At 45.9% G+C, this 18923-nt stretch overlaps 1 protein-coding gene across 3 annotated transcripts in view; it reads right to left on the reverse strand.

Moving 5' to 3' along the window:
- PCYT1B (phosphate cytidylyltransferase 1B, choline) overlaps positions 1-18923 on the reverse strand; it is a 78967-nt gene that overhangs the window by 29572 nt on the left and 30472 nt on the right. For all 3 annotated transcript variants that reach the window (XM_075263787.1, XM_075263784.1, XM_075263783.1), the window contains exon 2: positions 12672-12771. In XM_075263787.1, the coding sequence (XP_075119888.1) occupies positions 12672-12771 (100 nt within the window). The remainder of the gene's footprint in view (positions 1-12671; positions 12772-18923) is intronic.

Genomic DNA, 18923 nt, shown 5'->3' on the forward strand with positions numbered 1-18923 from the left:
GAATTCAAAGAATATATGGGGGTTATGTGCACCCACAATTTTTACTACTGGTATACAGTGCCATTGTCTAACTGGGAATTCAAAGAATATATTGGGGTGACGTGCACCCACAATTTTTGCTACTGCTATACAGTTCCATTGTCTGACTGGGAATTCAAAGAATATATGGGGGTTATGTGCACCCACAATTTTTACTACTGGTATACAGTGCCATTGTCTGACTGGGAATTCAAAGAATATATGGGGGTTATGTGCACCCACAATTTTTAATACTGGTATACAGTGCCATTGTCTGACTGGGAATTCAAAGAATATATGGGGGTTACGTGCACCCACAATTTTTAATACTGCTATACAGTGCCATTGTCTGACTGGGAATTCAAAGAATATATGGGGGTTACGTGCACCCACAATTTTTAATACTGGTATACAGTGCCATTGTCTGACTGGGAATTCAAAGAATATATGGGGGTTATGTGCACCCACAATTTTTAATACTGGTATACAGTGCCATTGTCTGACTGGGAATTCAAAGAATATATGGGGGTTATGTGCACCCACAATTTTTAATACTGGTATACAGTGCCATTGTCTGACTGGGAATTCAAAGAATATATGGGGGTTATGTGCACCCACAATTTTTACTACTGGTATACAGTGCCATTGTCTAACTGGGAATTCAAAGAATATATTGGGGTGACGTGCACCCACAATTTTTGCTACTGCTATACAGTTCCATTGTCTCACTGGGAATTCAAAGAATATATGGGGGTTATGTGCACCCACAATTTTTAATACTGGTATACAGTGCCATTGTCTGACTGGGAATTCAAAGAATATATGGGGGTTATGTGCACCCACAATTTTTAATACTGGTATACAGTGCCATTGTCTGACTGGGAATTCAAAGAATATATGGGGGTTATGTGCACCCACAATTTTTACTACTGGTATACAGTGCCATTGTCTAACTGGGAATTCAAAGAATATATTGGGGTGACGTGCACCCACAATTTTTGCTACTGCTATACAGTTCCATTGTCTGACTGGGAATTCAAAGAATATATGGGGGTTATGTGCACCCACAATTTTTACTACTGGTATACAGTGCCATTGTCTGACTGGGAATTCAAAGAATATATGGGGGTTATGTGCACCCACAATTTTTAATACTGGTATACAGTGCCATTGTCTGACTGGGAATTCAAAGAATATATGGGGGTTACGTGCACCCACAATTTTTAATACTGCTATACAGTGCCATTGTCTGACTGGGAATTCAAAGAATATATGGGGGTTACGTGCACCCACAATTTTTAATACTGGTATACAGTGCCATTGTCTGACTGGGAATTCAAAGAATATATGGGGGTTATGTGCACCCACAATTTTTAATACTGGTATATAGTGCCATTGTCTGACTGGGAATTCAAAGAATATATGGGGGTTATGTGCACCCACAATTTTTAATACTGGTATACAGTGCCATTGTCTGACTGGGAATTCAAAGAATATATGGGGGTTATGTGCACCCACAATTTTTAATACTGGTATACAGTGCCATTGTCTGACTGGGAATTCAAAGAATATATGGGGGTTATGTGCACCCACAATTTTTAATACTGGTATATAGTGCCATTGTCTGACTGGGAATTCAAAGAATATATGGGGGTTACGTGCACCCACAATTTTTAATACTGCTATACAGTGCCATTGTCTGAGTGGGAATTCAAAGAATATATGGGGGTTATGTGCACCCACAATTTTTAATACTGGTATACAGTGCCATTGTCTGACTGGGAATTCCACAAATAATTTGGGGATTCATTCACCCTACATCTCAGGCTCTTGCCATATTCACCCAGGTTGTCAGTGCTGCACCAGCTCGTTCCCAGACAGCTCGGCCCGAAAAACGCGTTACCTATATAGAGGATTTGGACAATGAAGACAACATGTTCTAAATCTAATGTCTGCACCTTCTCCAGAATTAAAATAAAGGCAGCGTTTAACTTTCAAATAGCACTGCACAAAGGAAGAGCTTATCAGCTTGTCTCATGACATGCTACTGAAAAGTTTCATTTGTGTATCTTAATGTAAATATAGTTGTATAAGCTTTTTGGGTTTTAGGCACTGCCAAGTTATTTATTACCACCCACTCCCTTATAATGATGATGACGCCAAAGTCACTGTGGGTGTTCAGAGCTCACAGCTTTGGGTGACATTTGTCTTGCTCTCTGTCGGTACCAGCTGTCTTTTTGGATACCGTAAAGTTATGTTGACTTTATTAACAGCTATAGAAGCTTTAGCCAGGTTGTGACGGTGTGTAACCCTAACAACACTAAGTGGGATACACATTAATAGTCAGTCTATGTACGCTAAACGTATCACTGAAGTAATTTTTTTTCCCTCTCCCCTAATATAAGAAAGGAACAGACATTAGACCTAGACCGGGGTTCGAGGCTTGAAAAAATCCAGTATTATTTGTTCTTCATGATGTGAAATATGTGTTGAAAAGCAACCCAAGATGAAGTCAGCCATGTGTGCCAGTGTGTTACTTGGCATGCCTTTGCTGGCCCCAACTGTAAGGGTCACTCTCCATTTCCTCCATTTTCCACTCCCCTTCACACCATTTGTGGTGAAGCAATGGGATGCACTGAAGTGCACCCTCTAGCCTCGTGTGGGATAGGGACATCAGATGCCACTCCAACCCCCTCGTCTTCCTCCGCCAGCCAACGGTGCGAAGATGAGAGGAGTGTGCTCTGAATGTTTTCTGCCTAGCAGAGGCTAGTTCTCACTTACGAAAATGGCCCCACTTTGACCTGTATATCAGGCACAATGGTGTAGGTTTCAAAGAAACATGGCACCAACAAGTTGGAAAACGTGGGCCATGCGTGGACCGTGTTTGAGTCTGGCAAGCTCCAGATCTGCTACCAGGTTCCAGCCATTATCACAGGCGCAAAAATGCCAGGCCCCAGGTGTAGCAGGGAAAAAAAAATGCCATCTCAGCCAGGATGGCATCCCTGACCTCGGAGGCACTGTGCTGTCTGTCCCCCAAGCTGATCAGTTTCAGCACGGCCTACTGACATCTCCCCATGCCAGTGTTACAGTGTTTTCCGCTAGTAGCTGGGGTGGAGGTTGCAGCTTCGTAGGGTTTCAGTCTACTCCTGCCATGAATTTTGGCCTGGGAGAGGAGATAGGCCACCCCAGTTTGCACCCGGGGAACAGACTCCACCACATTCACCCTGCCTGTCATTAAAGATAAGCACTGCAGCATCCCTGACCACAGGCGCTTGTCCATGTGTCGGTGGTCAAGTGGACCTTGCAGCAAAGCGCAGAGCTCTGGGCCCGACTGATGTTATGGGACACATGCAGGCGCAAGGCAGAGACAGCACACCAAGAGAAGTAGTAACGGCTAGGCCCAGCATAGGGAGGTGCCCCAGCTGCCATCTGCTGACGGAAGGCCTGGGTCTCCAGAAGCATAAACAAACACCAACATCTCCAGGGCCAGCAGTTTATCGATGAGGCTGTTACAGGCTTGGGCATGGGGGTGGGTTGTATTGTACTTCTGCCTGCAATGAAAAGCTTGGGAAATGTGGAGTGGCTGGGAAGAGGCGCATGATGGTGCAGGCCAAAAGGGCGCATGAGGGTGAACTCCCCAATGTGTCAGAGATAGGTGTGTAGGTGTCCTTGCATCATATACTTGCACCATATTTGGCTTTGGAAGTTAATTTTGTGCCAAAAAGTGGTTAAGACAGCGATCCCTCAGCTACTCCCGTTACACTGTCTATTGAAGTTACCATCTGTGGAAGTGGACCACCATTTCTAAGATCCCAAAGGAAGCAGGCAAGAGATGTGCAGTTCAGAAAAAAAGATGAGAAAATAAGTTTAGGCTGTAGAGCACAGAGGGATCGGAGAGGACAGAGCTGGTGTCGGCCAGGTATTCCCACAACATGCGCCTATACTTGTCCCTCCTGGTGACACTAGGCCCCTGAGTGGCAGTAATTTGTCCAGGGGGGCCATTAACGTGTTCCAGACCTAGGAATAAGTCTTCCAACAGGGTAGAGTTTTGCATGCCTTTGCTTCTACCCACTGTTTTTGCTGCTTAGCTTCCCTCCACATCTACTCTGCTTTCACCCCTAAACATCACCCCAGTTTATGCCTTTGCTTCTACCCAGGTTTTTTGTTGATTTAGCTTCCCTCTACATCTACACTGCTTTAGCCCCTAGACATCACCCCTGTCCATGTGGGGTCGGTGGCCTCGTCATCCACCAACTCCTCTTCCAATTGCGCACTGCCCCCTTACTGCAAACCGCACATGACCACAGCTTGCCTTGATGGCAACTGTGTCTCATGATCCCCACTTAGGTCCAGACAAGTCGGTGGCGGGTCCAAAACCCCAAAATTGGAAGGAAATGGCAGATGCTGCAGTATTTCTAACACCTGTTCCTGGTGCTCGGGCCTGGTCTGTGTTGTACCCTGCACCCTGCTTAACGCATCTGCCATATCCGAAGTTGTGCTGAGCGCATGCTAATGTTTCGTGTCCAGTGCAATGGATGGGATGGGATTTCACATAAGTCTGCCACCCATGGCCACTCATGGTTGAGCAACTGAGGGAGTTGACTTTGATGAACCCGAGGGTTTTGGAGTTGGAACTACATCAAAGGTCTGTGCTGCTCACACACTCTGCTCAACACATGATATGTTTAGTGCCAGCAGTGTGGAGACGTCGCACAACAGCCGTTGTTCCAGCAGGTACAGGCGTTGTAGGAGTGCATAGAGGCTAGCAGCGGCAACTATACACTTTAAAAACTATCCGCACAAGCGCCACACTTTCACCAGTAGCTCAGGAACATTGGGGTACCTTTTTCAAAAGATTAGCAGCAATGAGTTAAAAACGTGGCCCAGGCATGGAATATGTTGCAGGCTGCCAAGCTACAGAGCCAATCCCAGGTTACGGCCATTATCACACATGACAACATGCCTGGGCCCAGGTGCAGTGGCAAAAACCACATTGCCGTCTCATCGAGGATGGCATGACTCACTTTGTAGGCAGTGTGCTGTCTGGCCCCCAAGCTGATGAGCTTCAGCACGGCCCGCTGACGTCTCCCCACACCAGTGTTGCAGCGTTTCCAGCTCGTAGCTGGGGTCAATTTAACAGCGGAGGAGGGTGGTGTTTCAGCCCTCCTCCCAGGAATGTTGTGTGGGGAGACAAGTCAGGCCACCACATTTTGCGACCCGGTCCACGCCTCAACTACATTCAACCACTGTGCCCAAATTGAAAGGTAGCGTCCCTGTCCGCATGCACTTGTCCATTCGTAACTGGTCACATGGAACTTTAGGGCTAAGCGCTGAATTTAGGGACCGCCTCATGTTTGGGGGAAAGTGCTGGTGTGGACGGCACAGTGCGGTGGCGCAGTAGACACTCTGCCCAAAAAGGGCAGAGTGTCCCCCAGCCGGGATTCCAACATCTCCTGGGCCAGATTTCTTGAGATGAGGCCGTTGAAGCCTTGGGCATGTGGGTGGGTTGCGCTGTACTTTAGCATGAAATGAAAGGCTTGGGAGATGGGGAGTTGATGGGAAGAGGCGCATGATGGCGCGGGCAAAAGGAGAAATGGCAGGAAAAGGTGAGGATAAGGGTGAACTCCCCAAAGTGTCAGAGGCAGATGTGGAGGTGTCCTGGCTCCTGGTCTGGACTGCAGCGCCAGCCCTGTCAACAGTGGAAGAGGCAGTGGCCGCCAGGCCAAACGACGATTATCCTGCGCTTGCTCTCACCCACTGAGCCCAGGGCTTGCCTTCCAAATGATGGCACCCGCAAGAGGTGGTGAGATTCCTCTCCGCAGATCTCCAAACCATCTTGGACTTGCAAATTGCACTAAATTTGTCATGTAACTGACATGTATATGATGAGTCTATCCATTGTCTGTTCATTTTGGTGAAAGTCAGCCTGTCAGCTGACAGACAGCTGTGCTTGTCAGTGATGATGTCACCGGCTGCTTGTACCCCCAGTTTTTGCTGCTTAGCTTGCCTCCACATCCACACTGCTTTTGCCCCTACACATCACCCCTATCCATGCCTGTGCCTCTAGCCATAAGTCTGCCACCCATGGAAACTCATGGTGCAGAAAGTGAGGGAGCTGACTCTGAGGAACCCTTGGGTTTTGTAGCTGGTACTCCATCAAAGGTCTCTGCTGCTCACACACCCTGCTGAACATACGGTATCTAGGGTTAGAGCGTGTGGTGACCTCGCACAACAGTAGGTGCTTCAGGCAGATGTAGGCCTTGCTGGAGTGTATTGCGGCTAGCTCCAGGTACTGTAGACTTGGGAAAGTGGGTGTCCAAGTGCCGCACTTTCACCCTTAGCTCAGCTAATTTGGGGTATGTTTTTAAAGATCATTGCACCACTACATTGAACATGTGGGCCAGGCATGGAACGTGTTGGAGGCTGGCAAGCTCCAGAGCCCTCCAACAAGCTAAAAAACCTGGCCCCAGGGGCAGCGGGGATAAACAAATTGCCATCTCATCCAGGATGGCATCCCTGACCTCAGAGGCAGTGTGCTGTCCGTCTCCCAAGCTGATGAGCTTCAGCCCAGCCTGCTGACGTCTCCCCACACCAGTGTTGCAGCGTTTTCAGCTCGTAGCTGGGGTAAATCTAACAGCGGAGGAGGAGGAGGGTGGTGTTTCAGCCCTCCTCCCAGGAATGTTTTGTGGGGAAACAAGTCAGGAAAATTCTTGAAACGGGAGAGTTTTGCATCTTTGCCCTTGCTGCCTATGGACATCCCTTTGCCTCTAGCCACCATTTTCCCTGCTTTGCTTGCCTCCAAATCCACACTGCTTTTGCCCCTAGACATCACCCCAGTCCATGCCTTAGCTTGTACCCCCAGTTTTTCCTGCTTAGCTTGCCTCCACATCCACACTGCTTTTGCCCCTAGACATCACCCCAGTCCATGCCTTAGCTTGTATCCCCAGTTTTTCCTGCTTAGCTTGCCTCCACATCCACACTGCTTTTGCCCCTAGACATCACCCCAGTCCATGCCTTAGCTTGTACCCCCAGTTTTTCCTGCTTAGCTTGCCTCCACATCCACACTGCTTTTGCCCCTAGACATCATCCCTATCCATGCCTCTTCCCCTAGCCATAACTCTGCCACCCCTGGAAACTCATGGTGCAGAAACTTTGGTTGCTGACTTTGAGGAACCCTTGGGTTTTGTAGATGGAACTCCATCAAAGGTCTGTGCAGCTCACACACCCTGCTCAAGATATGGTATTGTAGGGTTTCAGCGTGTGTGAATGACGGACAACAGCCTGTGTTTGGACAGATGTAGGCCTTGCTAGAGTGTTTTTAGGCTAGCAGCGACTCCTGTGCACTTGCAAAAGTGGGCGCACAAGCGCCGCATTTTCAACAGTAGCTTCGGTACATTTGGGTATGTTTTTAAAAAACTTTGCACCACTAGGTTAGACGTGGGCCAAACATGGAACGTGTTGGAGGCTGGCAAGCTCCAGAGCCGCTACCAGGTTCCAGCCATTATCACAGGCGTAAAAATGCCAGGCCCCAGGTGTAGCAGGGAAAAAAAAATGCCATCTCAGCCAGGATGGCATCCCTGACCTCGGAGGCACTGTGCTGTCTGTCCCCCAAGCTGATGAGCTTCAGCACCGCCTGCTGACGTCTCCCCACACCAGTGTTTTAGCGTTTGCCGCTAGTAGCTGTGGTGGAGGTTGCAGCGTCGTAGGGTTTCAGTCTACTCCTGCCATGAATTTTGGCCTGGGAGAGGAGATAGGCCACCCCAGTTTGCACCCGGGGAACAGACTCCACCACATTCACCCTGCCTGTCATTAAAGATAAGCACTGCAGCATCCCTGACCACAGGCGCTTGTCCAAGTGTCGGTGGTCAAGTGGACCTTGCAGCAAAGCGCGGAACTAAGGGCCCACCTGATGTTGAGTGACACGTGCTGGTGCAAGGCGGGGACGCCACACCGGGAGAAGTTGAGACGGCTAGGGACGGCATAGTGAGGTGCCACAGTTGCCATCAGGTCCGGGAAGGCGGGAGTTTCAACAAGCCGGAACGCCAACCTCTCCTGGGCCAGCAGTTTAGCGATGTTGGCGTTCTAGGCTTGCGTGGGTGGGGTGGTTAGCGGTGTATTTCTGCCGGCGCTCCAATGTATGAGAGATGGTGGGTTGTTGTAAAGAAGCGCCTGATGGTGCCTTTGATGGTGCAGGAGAAGGAGATAAGACAGAAACAGGGGAGGATGAGGGAGAAGTCAACAAAGTGGCGGAGGCAGATGAAGTGATGTCCTGGCTCGTCCTCTGGAGTGCATCGCCAGCACTGTGAGCAGAGGCAGTGGCATGAACGGCGGGCGACGTTTGTCCTGCCGTTGCTGCCTGCCACTGATTCCATTGCTTGGATTCCAAATGACGGTGCATTGAAGTGGTGGACAGGTTGCTCTTCTCAGGGCCCCTACTCGATTTCGAGAGGCAAATTGTGTAGACGACACTATATCTGTCCTCGGCGCATTCCTTGAAAAAAACTCTACACCTTCAAGAAACGTGCCCTCGATGGGGGAGTTTTTCTGGGCTGGGTACAAAAGGGAACATCTTCGGACATTCCGGGTCTGGCCTGGCTTCGGCAAAGCAGCTGACCTCTGCCTCTGGACATGTCTCTGCCTCTAGCTACCCTTTTTGGTGCTGCACCTGCCTCAACATCCACACTACTTTCCCAGCTTGACATCTGCCTTGTCCAGGTGGGGTCGGTGTCCTCGTCGTCCACCACCTCCTCTTCCAACTCCTGTCTCGCCTCCTCCTCCTGCACAATGCGCATGTCAACTGGCTGCCCTGACAGCAACTGCGTCTCATCGTCGTCGATGAGGGTGGGTTGCTGGTCATCCGCCACCAAATCGACCGGAGATGGAATGGAGGAGACTCTAGTGTTTGAGCATCTGGACACAGATACTCGTCTGTTAGGTCCGTGGAATCGCGAAATGGAGGGGCAGGTTGCGGTACAGTCAAAGGAAGGGAGAACAGCTCTGGGGAGCAGGGACAGTTGGGGTTATTGTTCTGAGAAGATTGGGAATTTTGGGTGGAAGGAGGACAAGACTGTTGGGTAAGAGGAGGTAGAGGCTGACTGGCTGGTGGACAATGTGCTTTAAGCGTTATCCGACAGCCATTGCAAGACCTGTTCCTGGTTCTCGGGGCCTACTAATCTTTGTACCATTCAGCCTAGTTAATGTGGAACTTTTGTGCAAAGCGCAGAACTTAGGGCCCGCCTGATGTTAAGGGGACACACGCTGGTACAAGGCTCAACTCACCCTAAGTGCCAAAAACACTGCTGGTGCAAGGCTCTACTCATGCCAAGGGGCCTTCAATCTCTGCTGGTAGCTCAGCTTAAGGTCATGTAACTTTGTTTGGAAGGGCTCATGTTAAGGGCTAGAAAAGTGAATTTTGGAAGGTCTTACCACATCACACACACACACACACACACACACACACACACACAACACTCAAAATGACAGTTAAGGGTGAGGGCTTTTGGAATTCCCATTGCCTATTCCATTTGTGGTTGTCATGGGGAACGTGATTTAAAGGGGGTGGTTGTTACTGTTTGTTGAGCTTAAATTGGGGTTTGTGTCCATCCATTTGGGGAGTAAAGAAGGTTTCCAGGTATTTTTCCCACTTTGATAGAGGTTTTTTTTTGAATGTGGAAAGTGTGTAGTTGTTAGGCAGTGATGTTGGGGTAATAGAGGGTCTTTGGTGTGTTTAGATGCCCCCAGGCATGCTTCCCCCTGCTGTCCCCAGTGTCATTCCAGAGGTGTTGGCATCATTTCCTGGGGTGTCATAGTGGACTTGGTGACCCTCCAGACACGGATTTTGGGTTTCCCCCTTAACGAGTATCTGTTCCCCATAGACTATAATGGGGGTTCGAAAACCCAAGCGGCTGTTCGAATCGAATTTCGAACCTCGAACATTTTAGTGTTCGCTCATCTCTAATATCGATGTCTTTCTTGAATTGAGGCGCCCAGAACTGTACACAGTATTCCAGGTGTGGTCTGACCAGGGAAGAGTACAGCGGAATAATGACCTTTCTTGATCTAGATTCAATGCTTGTCTTAATACATCCCAGAATTTTATTAGCCTTTTTTTGCAGCAGCACCGCACTGTTGGCTCATGTTGAATTTGTGATCTACTATTATGCCCAAGTCCTTTTCCCCTATGCTATCACTTAGTTCTATTCCTCCCATACTATATATGTTTTTTACATTTCTGTTACCCAGATGTAGAACTTTGCATTTGTCCCTGTTAAATACCATTTTGTTCGCCTCAGCCCATTGTTCCAGTGTGTTTAAGTCCTTTTGAATACACTCTCTCTCCTCTCTAGTGTTGGCTATTCCTCCTATCTTCGTATCATCTGCAAATTTTATGAGTTCCCCAATAATTCCATCGTCCAGATCATTTATAAAGATATTAAAAAGTACTGGGCCCAGAACAGAGCCCTGCGGCACCCCGCTTTTGACTTTCTTCCAGTTCGATGTGTAGCCATTTAGTATTACTCGTTGTGCCCGATCATTAAGCCAGTTGTGAATCCACCTAACTGATTTTTTGTCAAAGCCATACTTAATCATTTTTTCAATAAGAAGGTTATGTGATACTTTATCAAATGCCTTACTGAAGTCAAGATATACTATGTCCACGAGGGGCTTTAGCCTAAAAGGGTTTTATGAGACTTAACTACTCATGACATGTCGTTAGGATTGGTCTTCAATATCAGATGGATGGTGGTCTACACTGCAGCCTACCCAGGGCCACCTCTGCCATGAGAAGAGATGAGTATCTCGCCTCAGGCAGGAGATATTTGCAGTTATTGTTGGGTGAACATTACGAGATTCATCTGACGAGGTTCAGTCAGTGGTTTCATTCAGACTACACACATCCAAAACGTAACTGCTATCTTCAGACCCCAGAGTATAATGAACAGAGGCCTAGCAGTGGTGATTAAATATAAGTAAAGAATGTTACTCTCTGCCCCAGGACTCTAGTGCCACTTTTCAGGCTTCTTCCACTATCAGAAATGTCATGAATGATGTCAAAGACCACTGAGACCTGTGATGTTGGCATAACCCGTGTGACTGCCGAGGCCCAATCACAGGCCTCAGTGGTCTCTGACATCATTGATGAAATCTCTGAGACCAGAAGAGGCCTAAAGACCGGAGCCCCTGGGAGGTAAAAGTTTGTTATGTTAAATCATCTACCCTGGGCCCCCACTCATCTCTTCAAACTCCAGAGAAAAATATCTATTGAATGGTAAACCATTCAACCAAACCTGGAATTTTTGGAACATTTGTAATAAAAACTATAGGGGCCACTATGGGACATTATACTGTGTGGAGAAACTATACTGTGTAGGGGGGATACCGCGAGACATTATACTGTCTGGAGGGGCAACTATGGGACATTATACTGTGTGGAGAAACTATACTGTGTGTGTGTGGGGGGGGGGGGGTACCGTGAGACATTATACTGTGCGGAGGGGCCACTATGGGACATTATGCTGTGTGGAGAAGCTACTTAGGGATACTATACCGTGTGGAGGGGGTGCTGTGAGACATGATACTGTGCGGAGGGGCCACTATGGGACATTATGCTGTGTAGAGAAACTATACCGTGGGGGGGGGTACCGTGAGACATTATACTGTGCGGAGGGGCCACTATGGGACATTATGCTGTGTGGAGAAACTATACTGTGTGGAGGGAGTTACTATGAGATAATATACTGTGTGGAGAGGCCACTATGGGACATTATGCTATGCAGACGGCTGCTATGGGACATTACACTGTATGGAGGCCACTTTGTCGCACAATGAGCTTCAGGTTAAAGAAGCCCATCGCCCCAAAAGACCACTGTGGACACTGGAGAGGGATCTGTGATTTATGGCAGTGGCATACATGGTCCCTTTCCAGCAACTGCTGGACTGCAGCGGCGTACACCAGAGTACCGAGGACAGGTATGTTTTTTTTCTGTTACATCTACCCTGACCCCTCTGGAGTTTGTCTAATTGCTAGAGACTCCTATAAGAATAATATACCATAGTGCACATGGTATAATGGCTCATAAGTGACATATCTTAGTCAGACAGTTTCAGTGCTGAGTAGTGTACATGCACAGTGGTAGTCAAGCCTAATTTTCTAATTTTGGGGAGGCGCCATTTCAGTTTTTGCCTCAGATAGAAGAAAAGCTAGAATCGACCCTGGCCCTACCAATCAGCTCTTTGTAGAGGCCACAGTGTTCAGACAAGCACTGTGGCCTCTTTACTGCTTACCAAGAACCATACATTGTATAATGGTTGTGCTTGGTATTGCCAATCAGCCCCATTCACTTGAATGGTACTGAGCTCCATGTGACTGATAAATGTAACATCACATGGCCCGTGAAGCCATAGAGCTCACCTCAGATCTACTACTGCTGCAAACAACTGGTTGAAGGGGGGTGACAGGTGTTGTACCCCCACCAGACTCAGACTGCCACAATAACCCATTAATGGCCACAGTACTAATGGTGTAAACTGTATGGTAACGAATTCCATCTTTTACTGCCGTCTTCTCTCTTTTGCTCCCCCATTTAGTCTGAAATAAGAGGGAACATTAAGCACTGACTCTACAAAGAACAGTATAAAACATTGTGACTCACCCGGTGTTCCTAAATGGGCTTGAGCAATGGTTAATTTCTCATGTGGAGCTTTGCACTGGCAGCTTGTGTCGACAGCGAATGGAGCAGGTGTGGCAAGAGTCTATAAAATATCACAAAAAAAGAAGCCATTATTTCTTGTACGTGCAGCTATAAATATGACTACAACATCTCTATAGTCCATCATGCTTCGTACCGTTGAGCTCCTGCTGGGTTTCCTAAGATTAAAATATGCTTTGAAAACCTTTCAATTACAATAACCTGATTGCAATATTTGTTTTTGCTGAAATACATATATTGTTAGATGTGACAGTGGAAGCTTGGGTTTCCCTCTCATTGATGAAGAGCAGAACAAAAGCTCCATTTACGGAATTTGATTGAATGGTATTTCTGGGCCCCTCCCAAGCGATTTTCATGATGATGAGCCATCATCACTATCTCTGAAAGGAGGGGATCTAACGCCCAGCTTACAGGCCAATCTGATGATATAGCGATGGATGGAATGGAAAGCAGCCCCTATTAGGAAAATCCCTTTAGGTCGGGGCCCCACGTGGCATAAACATCACGGTTTGACCGTGGCAGACACACCAGGGCCAAAATTTGTACTGTTTTATAGTCCCTGCAAAGTGGACTAGTAAATCCCATCCACACATTGCAGAAAAATATCCGCAACGGAAATCCTGCGATTTCCAAAACCGTTGCTATTCTGGAAATCTCAGCATGTTAATTATAACTACAGAAACACGGGAGGTTTCCATATAGGTAGAATTGAAGCAAAAGATCCACAGAGGAAAACTATGGACTTTCTGTGAAAAGCGCTGCGTGATACATTTCCGCTGCGGTTTTTCCAATGGCACCATTTTACTGCACTCCACTACATTGGAGAAAAGCTGCTTTTTTATTGCAGAATTTTCTGCGGCTTTTTGAGCCAAAGCCAGGTGTGGACTGAGCAGAAGGTAGAAGTATAAGAAGTTTCCTTTAGGCTAAGGCCCCAACGCAGATGTGAACTAGGCCTAAACATACAGAGAACATACAACTTCCATGGATTCAAACCCAGGACTCCAGTCCAGAAGGGTGACAGCACTAAACATAGTGCTGCCCATTTTATGGAATAAGTATAACCAAAAATAAGAAATTAAAAGTATGTTTCGTTTGCGCGGGGGGGTATTATTATTTTCCAGTGTTCCCTGTGCAGGTTAAATAAAATATTTGAATGATTTCTTTCTGTAATACGATTATTTTATTGAGGATAGGAAGACTTTTATGGCATTTATTAAAATACTTTTAAATAATATATTACTTTTTATATGTTATTTGTCCCATTATTGGACAAACGACTTTTAAAAGTGCAGCGTTTCCGCAACATGTATTTTTCTGCAATGTGTGTGTGAGATTTGCTAGAATCCCATCCACTTTGCAGTTACTGTAAAATGCCGCGTTTTTTCCTGTGAAGTTTACGTCCTTTGGGCCCCCGGCCATTGTTATTAAATCTACCCCTATGTGTGAGACCCCCCTGATACATATTTACCATTTATACTTCTCTTTGGGGGTGAGTAGAATATAAATGCTAAAAGAATTAATCGGGAGAAGTTTTCCCTTCCAGCTGATGTTGATTTATTACACTCTTTGCACTCGGAGTAATGAATGTGTCCCTTCACATATTATTTTTTTCCACGCTTCATATATTAATTTAATTCCATGGCAAATTATAGTGCCTGAAAAAACACATTACAATAATTATTCTAAACGTCCGCTAAGTCTATCCGTGATGGTCTGGATAATCTGAAGAGAGCACCAAAGTAATGGCAAAATACAGATCTGGAATTACAAAAGCAAAAAAAACCACTGAGCATCAGGTCTATCTTGAGAAAACTTTTAGGGTAAATTCACACAGAGTATTTTGGTCAGGATTTTGAGGCCATATCCGCCTTAAAATCCTGACCAAAAAGACGGCTCCCATTGAAATCAATGCTCATTCTTCAGGCTGATTCGCCTCACACTTCGGCCTGAAGACACTCGCTCCTCCCGACTAGGCCCATTCATTAGGCCTAATCCGGAGCGGAGTGCGCGACTGAATGCCGGTGTACTGCTAGCCGTATTTTGGCCCGCTGAGGCGGCCTCCACCTCAGGTTCCAGTCCAAAATACTCCGTCTGAACTTACTCTTAGGCTAAGGACTCAAGCAGTGAATCGCAATAAAAAGTGCTGCGGAAAAGACCATAGTGGAAACGTATTGCGTTTTTGTAAATTGCGCCATGTCCGTTATACCTATGGAAATGTTGGTGTTTTCTGTGTAGTTGTAATAGAGTCAGAAAGTCCTCAGAGGAAACTTCTGAGGGCTTTCTGTGAAAAAAGCAATGTAAAAAAAAGTGACGCCTTTCCGCCACAGTCTTTTCCATAGCATTTTGGAGCAATTCAGTGTGTGGGGCCTTAGCATTAACTCGCACTTAGTTTTTTTGTCTGACTTTTTTGATTAAAAAAGAAAACAGACTTAAGAACACTATATTTGCTATTCTTAGAGGCAGTTTTTGTTTTCAACTTAATATCAGTATAGTGCCACCTAGAGGAGGCAGCGAAGGGTGCCAGGACAGGAACATGGACAGGTGAGTAATAAGTATCAGTAGCTGCTTATTGCAATAACACAATAAGTAGCTGCCGATGTGTGTCATCCAAAATGTTTTGGCGTGCCACATGTGACAAGCATGTTATAGGTTCGCCATCACTGCTCTTGAAGAGATGAAGAGAAAGACATATTTCCACTGTCCTCCAGAAGGCAGAGATGGTTCTGTCTCTGGATGTCCATGTGAGACCATGAAGAGGTTGTGGGGACAATAAGATGCATTATACTGTGTGGGGGGGAACTAAAAAGCATTATACTGGAGGGAGGGGCACTAATGCTCCCCCCACAGTATAATTACCATTAGTGCCCCCACACAGTATAATGGTCTTGAGTGTTCCCTACAAAAACCCTGACAGCAGTCGGAATAAACACTTAACTCCCAACCGCATCATCTCACCTGCCCGTAACTGATCTGACATATTGGTGTGGAACAGAGAGAGAGAGAACTGTGTAGCTGCACAACTCTCCCACTGATCCTGAAAAGTGCTTTGTCATTGTTACTCCCCGATCATTACGCAAGTGGTCAGGCGGGTCAAGCTCTGCTGGATCCTTGACTTCAGACTAAAGGATGAAAGGACTTTGTAGAAAGGTTTTCCTTGCCAAAAGTACGTTTTAGACATAAAAATATGATTTGTATAGGTTTTACTATTTTTCCACAAATTTTTTTTATTTTTTTCTAGATGGTTTCTAAGAGGTACAACTTTATATTTATTTTTCCATCAACTGAGCTCCATGAGCACTTTTCTGTGGGAAATTAATAGTTTCATTCGTACAGCTTTGAAGTAATTTTTTTTTTATTTTTTTTTTTAATAAAAACAGCAATTTTGCTATGGTTTTTTTAGCTTTATGAAATTCATCATACAGACAAATAAATGTGATTTTTTTTTTAAACTGAGATCATAATTTCGTGATACCGATTATGTGGTAATTTTTACATCGTGGAAATGTTTAGGTGTGTTTTTTCATTTTTTTATTTGTTAATATTTTATTAAACTGTATTTAGGAAACTTGAACATACATACAATTATTTGATTGCTTGTATTGACACCTATGTATTGCATGATGGAGTGTTAAGGGGTTAAATCATTACAAGACTTTGGGGACCATAGCGTGGTACTTTTGTAAATACCTTGCATTCGATATCTGGTACTGATCCTCAGTTATAGACTATCATAAATCTTCAGGCTGCGCAGTAGACATATACAAACATCCCCTGCTGGCTCAATGCCTGCATATTGCTTGCTCTCATAATTTGCACTTTAGGACGATTAGTTTTACACTAGACACTATACAGTATGCTCTACATCATAAGGGATTAGTATAACTATGGGATATGTCTGAGGACAAAAACAAGTGTTCTAAAAAACAACAGCAAAGCTCTTTGTGTAGGTGGGTCTATAAAACTGGCTGTAAATCAGGACTAATGCAAGATAAGTAACAAGGCATTTACAACATTAGAGCTAATGCACGTTTTCATATGACAGCTTTGTACAACATGAGTCATTTGCAGTATTTAGAATCACGGACAGGATTGAATCCATTCCTGTGAGATGTATTAAGTTAATGTATTAAACCTTATCAGGTGTTCCAAGACTGTGGTGTGGGCCAGTGTGCCCACTTTTTATTCTTTGTTATTCACAGATAGCACACTGACCCATTCTTTTCTATAGGCCTGTACACATGACTGTGATTTCTATGGTCCCATGTGCGGGCTGACAGTCCGGGCCACATCAGATAGAATAAGGCCTATTTCTGTCCTATTTTGTGGCCCGCATTGCATTCACGACAGGCCGGTTGCAGCATGGTCGTCTGCAACTAGCCTTAGACTAAGTTGGATTTTTGGACCGGATTTTAATGTGGAATCCATTTCAAGATCTGGCTCAAAAAAACGCCTCCCATTGAATTCATGGGACCCTTTCTTCAGGCGGATTCCGCGGCTGATTCAGCCATGGACGTCTGCGTCGCAACACTCCCTCCTGACTAGGCCCATTCATTTTTGCCTAATCGGGAGCGGAATGCCGCGACTGGTGCCGATGCACTGTATGCACTGTACCAGCATCCGGATTCTGGGGCGGCCTCCGCGTCAAAATCCGGTCCAAAAAACTCCCGTGTGAACCCAGCCTTTGGCTTCACGTTGCAGAAACACAGCATTTTTGCCTGCGTTTTCCCTGTAGCTTTAATAGTGGAAGAAAAAAAGCAGAGCAAACCGCAACAATAACACAATAAAAAACACTGCAAAATAAAAAAAAAAAGAAGGAATTTGTTTTTGCTGCTTTTTTTTCCACATCACAGGTGGATTCTGATTCAAGATTAGTGGCAGATTTCGCCTCTGATTCTGCTTCCCACTATTCTCAATGATAGGCAGCGAATGAAGCAGGATGCTGAAAAAACAAGTGTCCTGCTTGATTTTGTTGCGGATTCAGCAACTGATTCAGAGACCACGCCACGAGACGGACTGTTTTCAGAGGCAGAAAGTGAAAGGCCGAAGAGGGGTCCCAGTAAGCCGGAAAATGAAGCAGAATTGAGGAAGATATCCACCTCAAATTCCTCTTTACTGTGAATGGCTCTTTATAGCAGCATCTTTTTAAAAAAAAAACCAAAAAAAAAAAAACCATAAATGTCTCTATTATTTTCTCTCTCAGTTGCAGGACTATCAGAATTTATAGATTTATACATGCTGAATGAAAGGTAATCTGTCACCATGAAAATACTGTCTAATCTACAGGCAGAATGTTATAGGCCGGGGTGAGCTGAACAGATTGATATACAGTGTTGCAAGAAAAGATTTGTTATAACTTGCCATTCATTCATTCATTCATTCATTCATTCATTCATTCATTTCTCTGTACTTTTTACAGTGGGTGGTCCTAACAGTGATTGACAACTACACGGTCTACCAATAAGTATTTGGACACCCATGCAAATGAAGATATCTGCAATTGTGATGTACGTCACGCCTTCTGCCGTTAAATATTGTGTAGGAAACAGAATTGGCATTAGTCGCATGCAAGATGCCACGAAGTGAAGAGTTGTCCCATTTCGAGAAAGGGGTAATTGTGGGGTACCACAGAAATGGTTGCTCCTTGAAGAGGACCTTTCATGGTCCGGGGTACAGGCAGTTCTATGTACTGCTGGAAAGCCAACAGTGCGCTAAATTCAGCACACTGTCGGCTTTCCTGATCTGTGCCCCGGGTAAAGAGCTTCCAGTCCCAGTACCGTAGCTCTTCACAGTCAGAACAGCATTCCTGACAGTCAGTCAGGTACGTCCTTCTGTACAAGCAGCGCCAATAGCGCTGTGCTCTGAGACTGGGTTCCTCCCCGCTCACACTGTACAGCACGATAGGCGCTGCTGTGAAGAAGGACGTACCTGACTGACAGGAACGCCCTTCTGACTGTAAAGAGCTACGGTACCAGCACCGAAAGATCTTTACCCGGGGCACAGATCAGGAAAGCCAACAGTGCGCTGAATTCAGCGCACTGTTGGCTTTCCAGCAGTATATAGAACTGCCTGTGCACCAACCCATGAAAGGTCCTCTTTAAGGGACATAGCAACCCAACTGAATTACCCAAAATTGACAGTGGCCTATGTGATTACAAAGTGGAAAGTGAACGGTGATTGTCGGAGTGTGCCCCGAGT

Source organism: Leptodactylus fuscus, chromosome 2, assembly GCF_031893055.1.
Source record: "Leptodactylus fuscus isolate aLepFus1 chromosome 2, aLepFus1.hap2, whole genome shotgun sequence".
Taxonomy (NCBI): Eukaryota; Metazoa; Chordata; class Amphibia; order Anura; family Leptodactylidae; genus Leptodactylus; species Leptodactylus fuscus.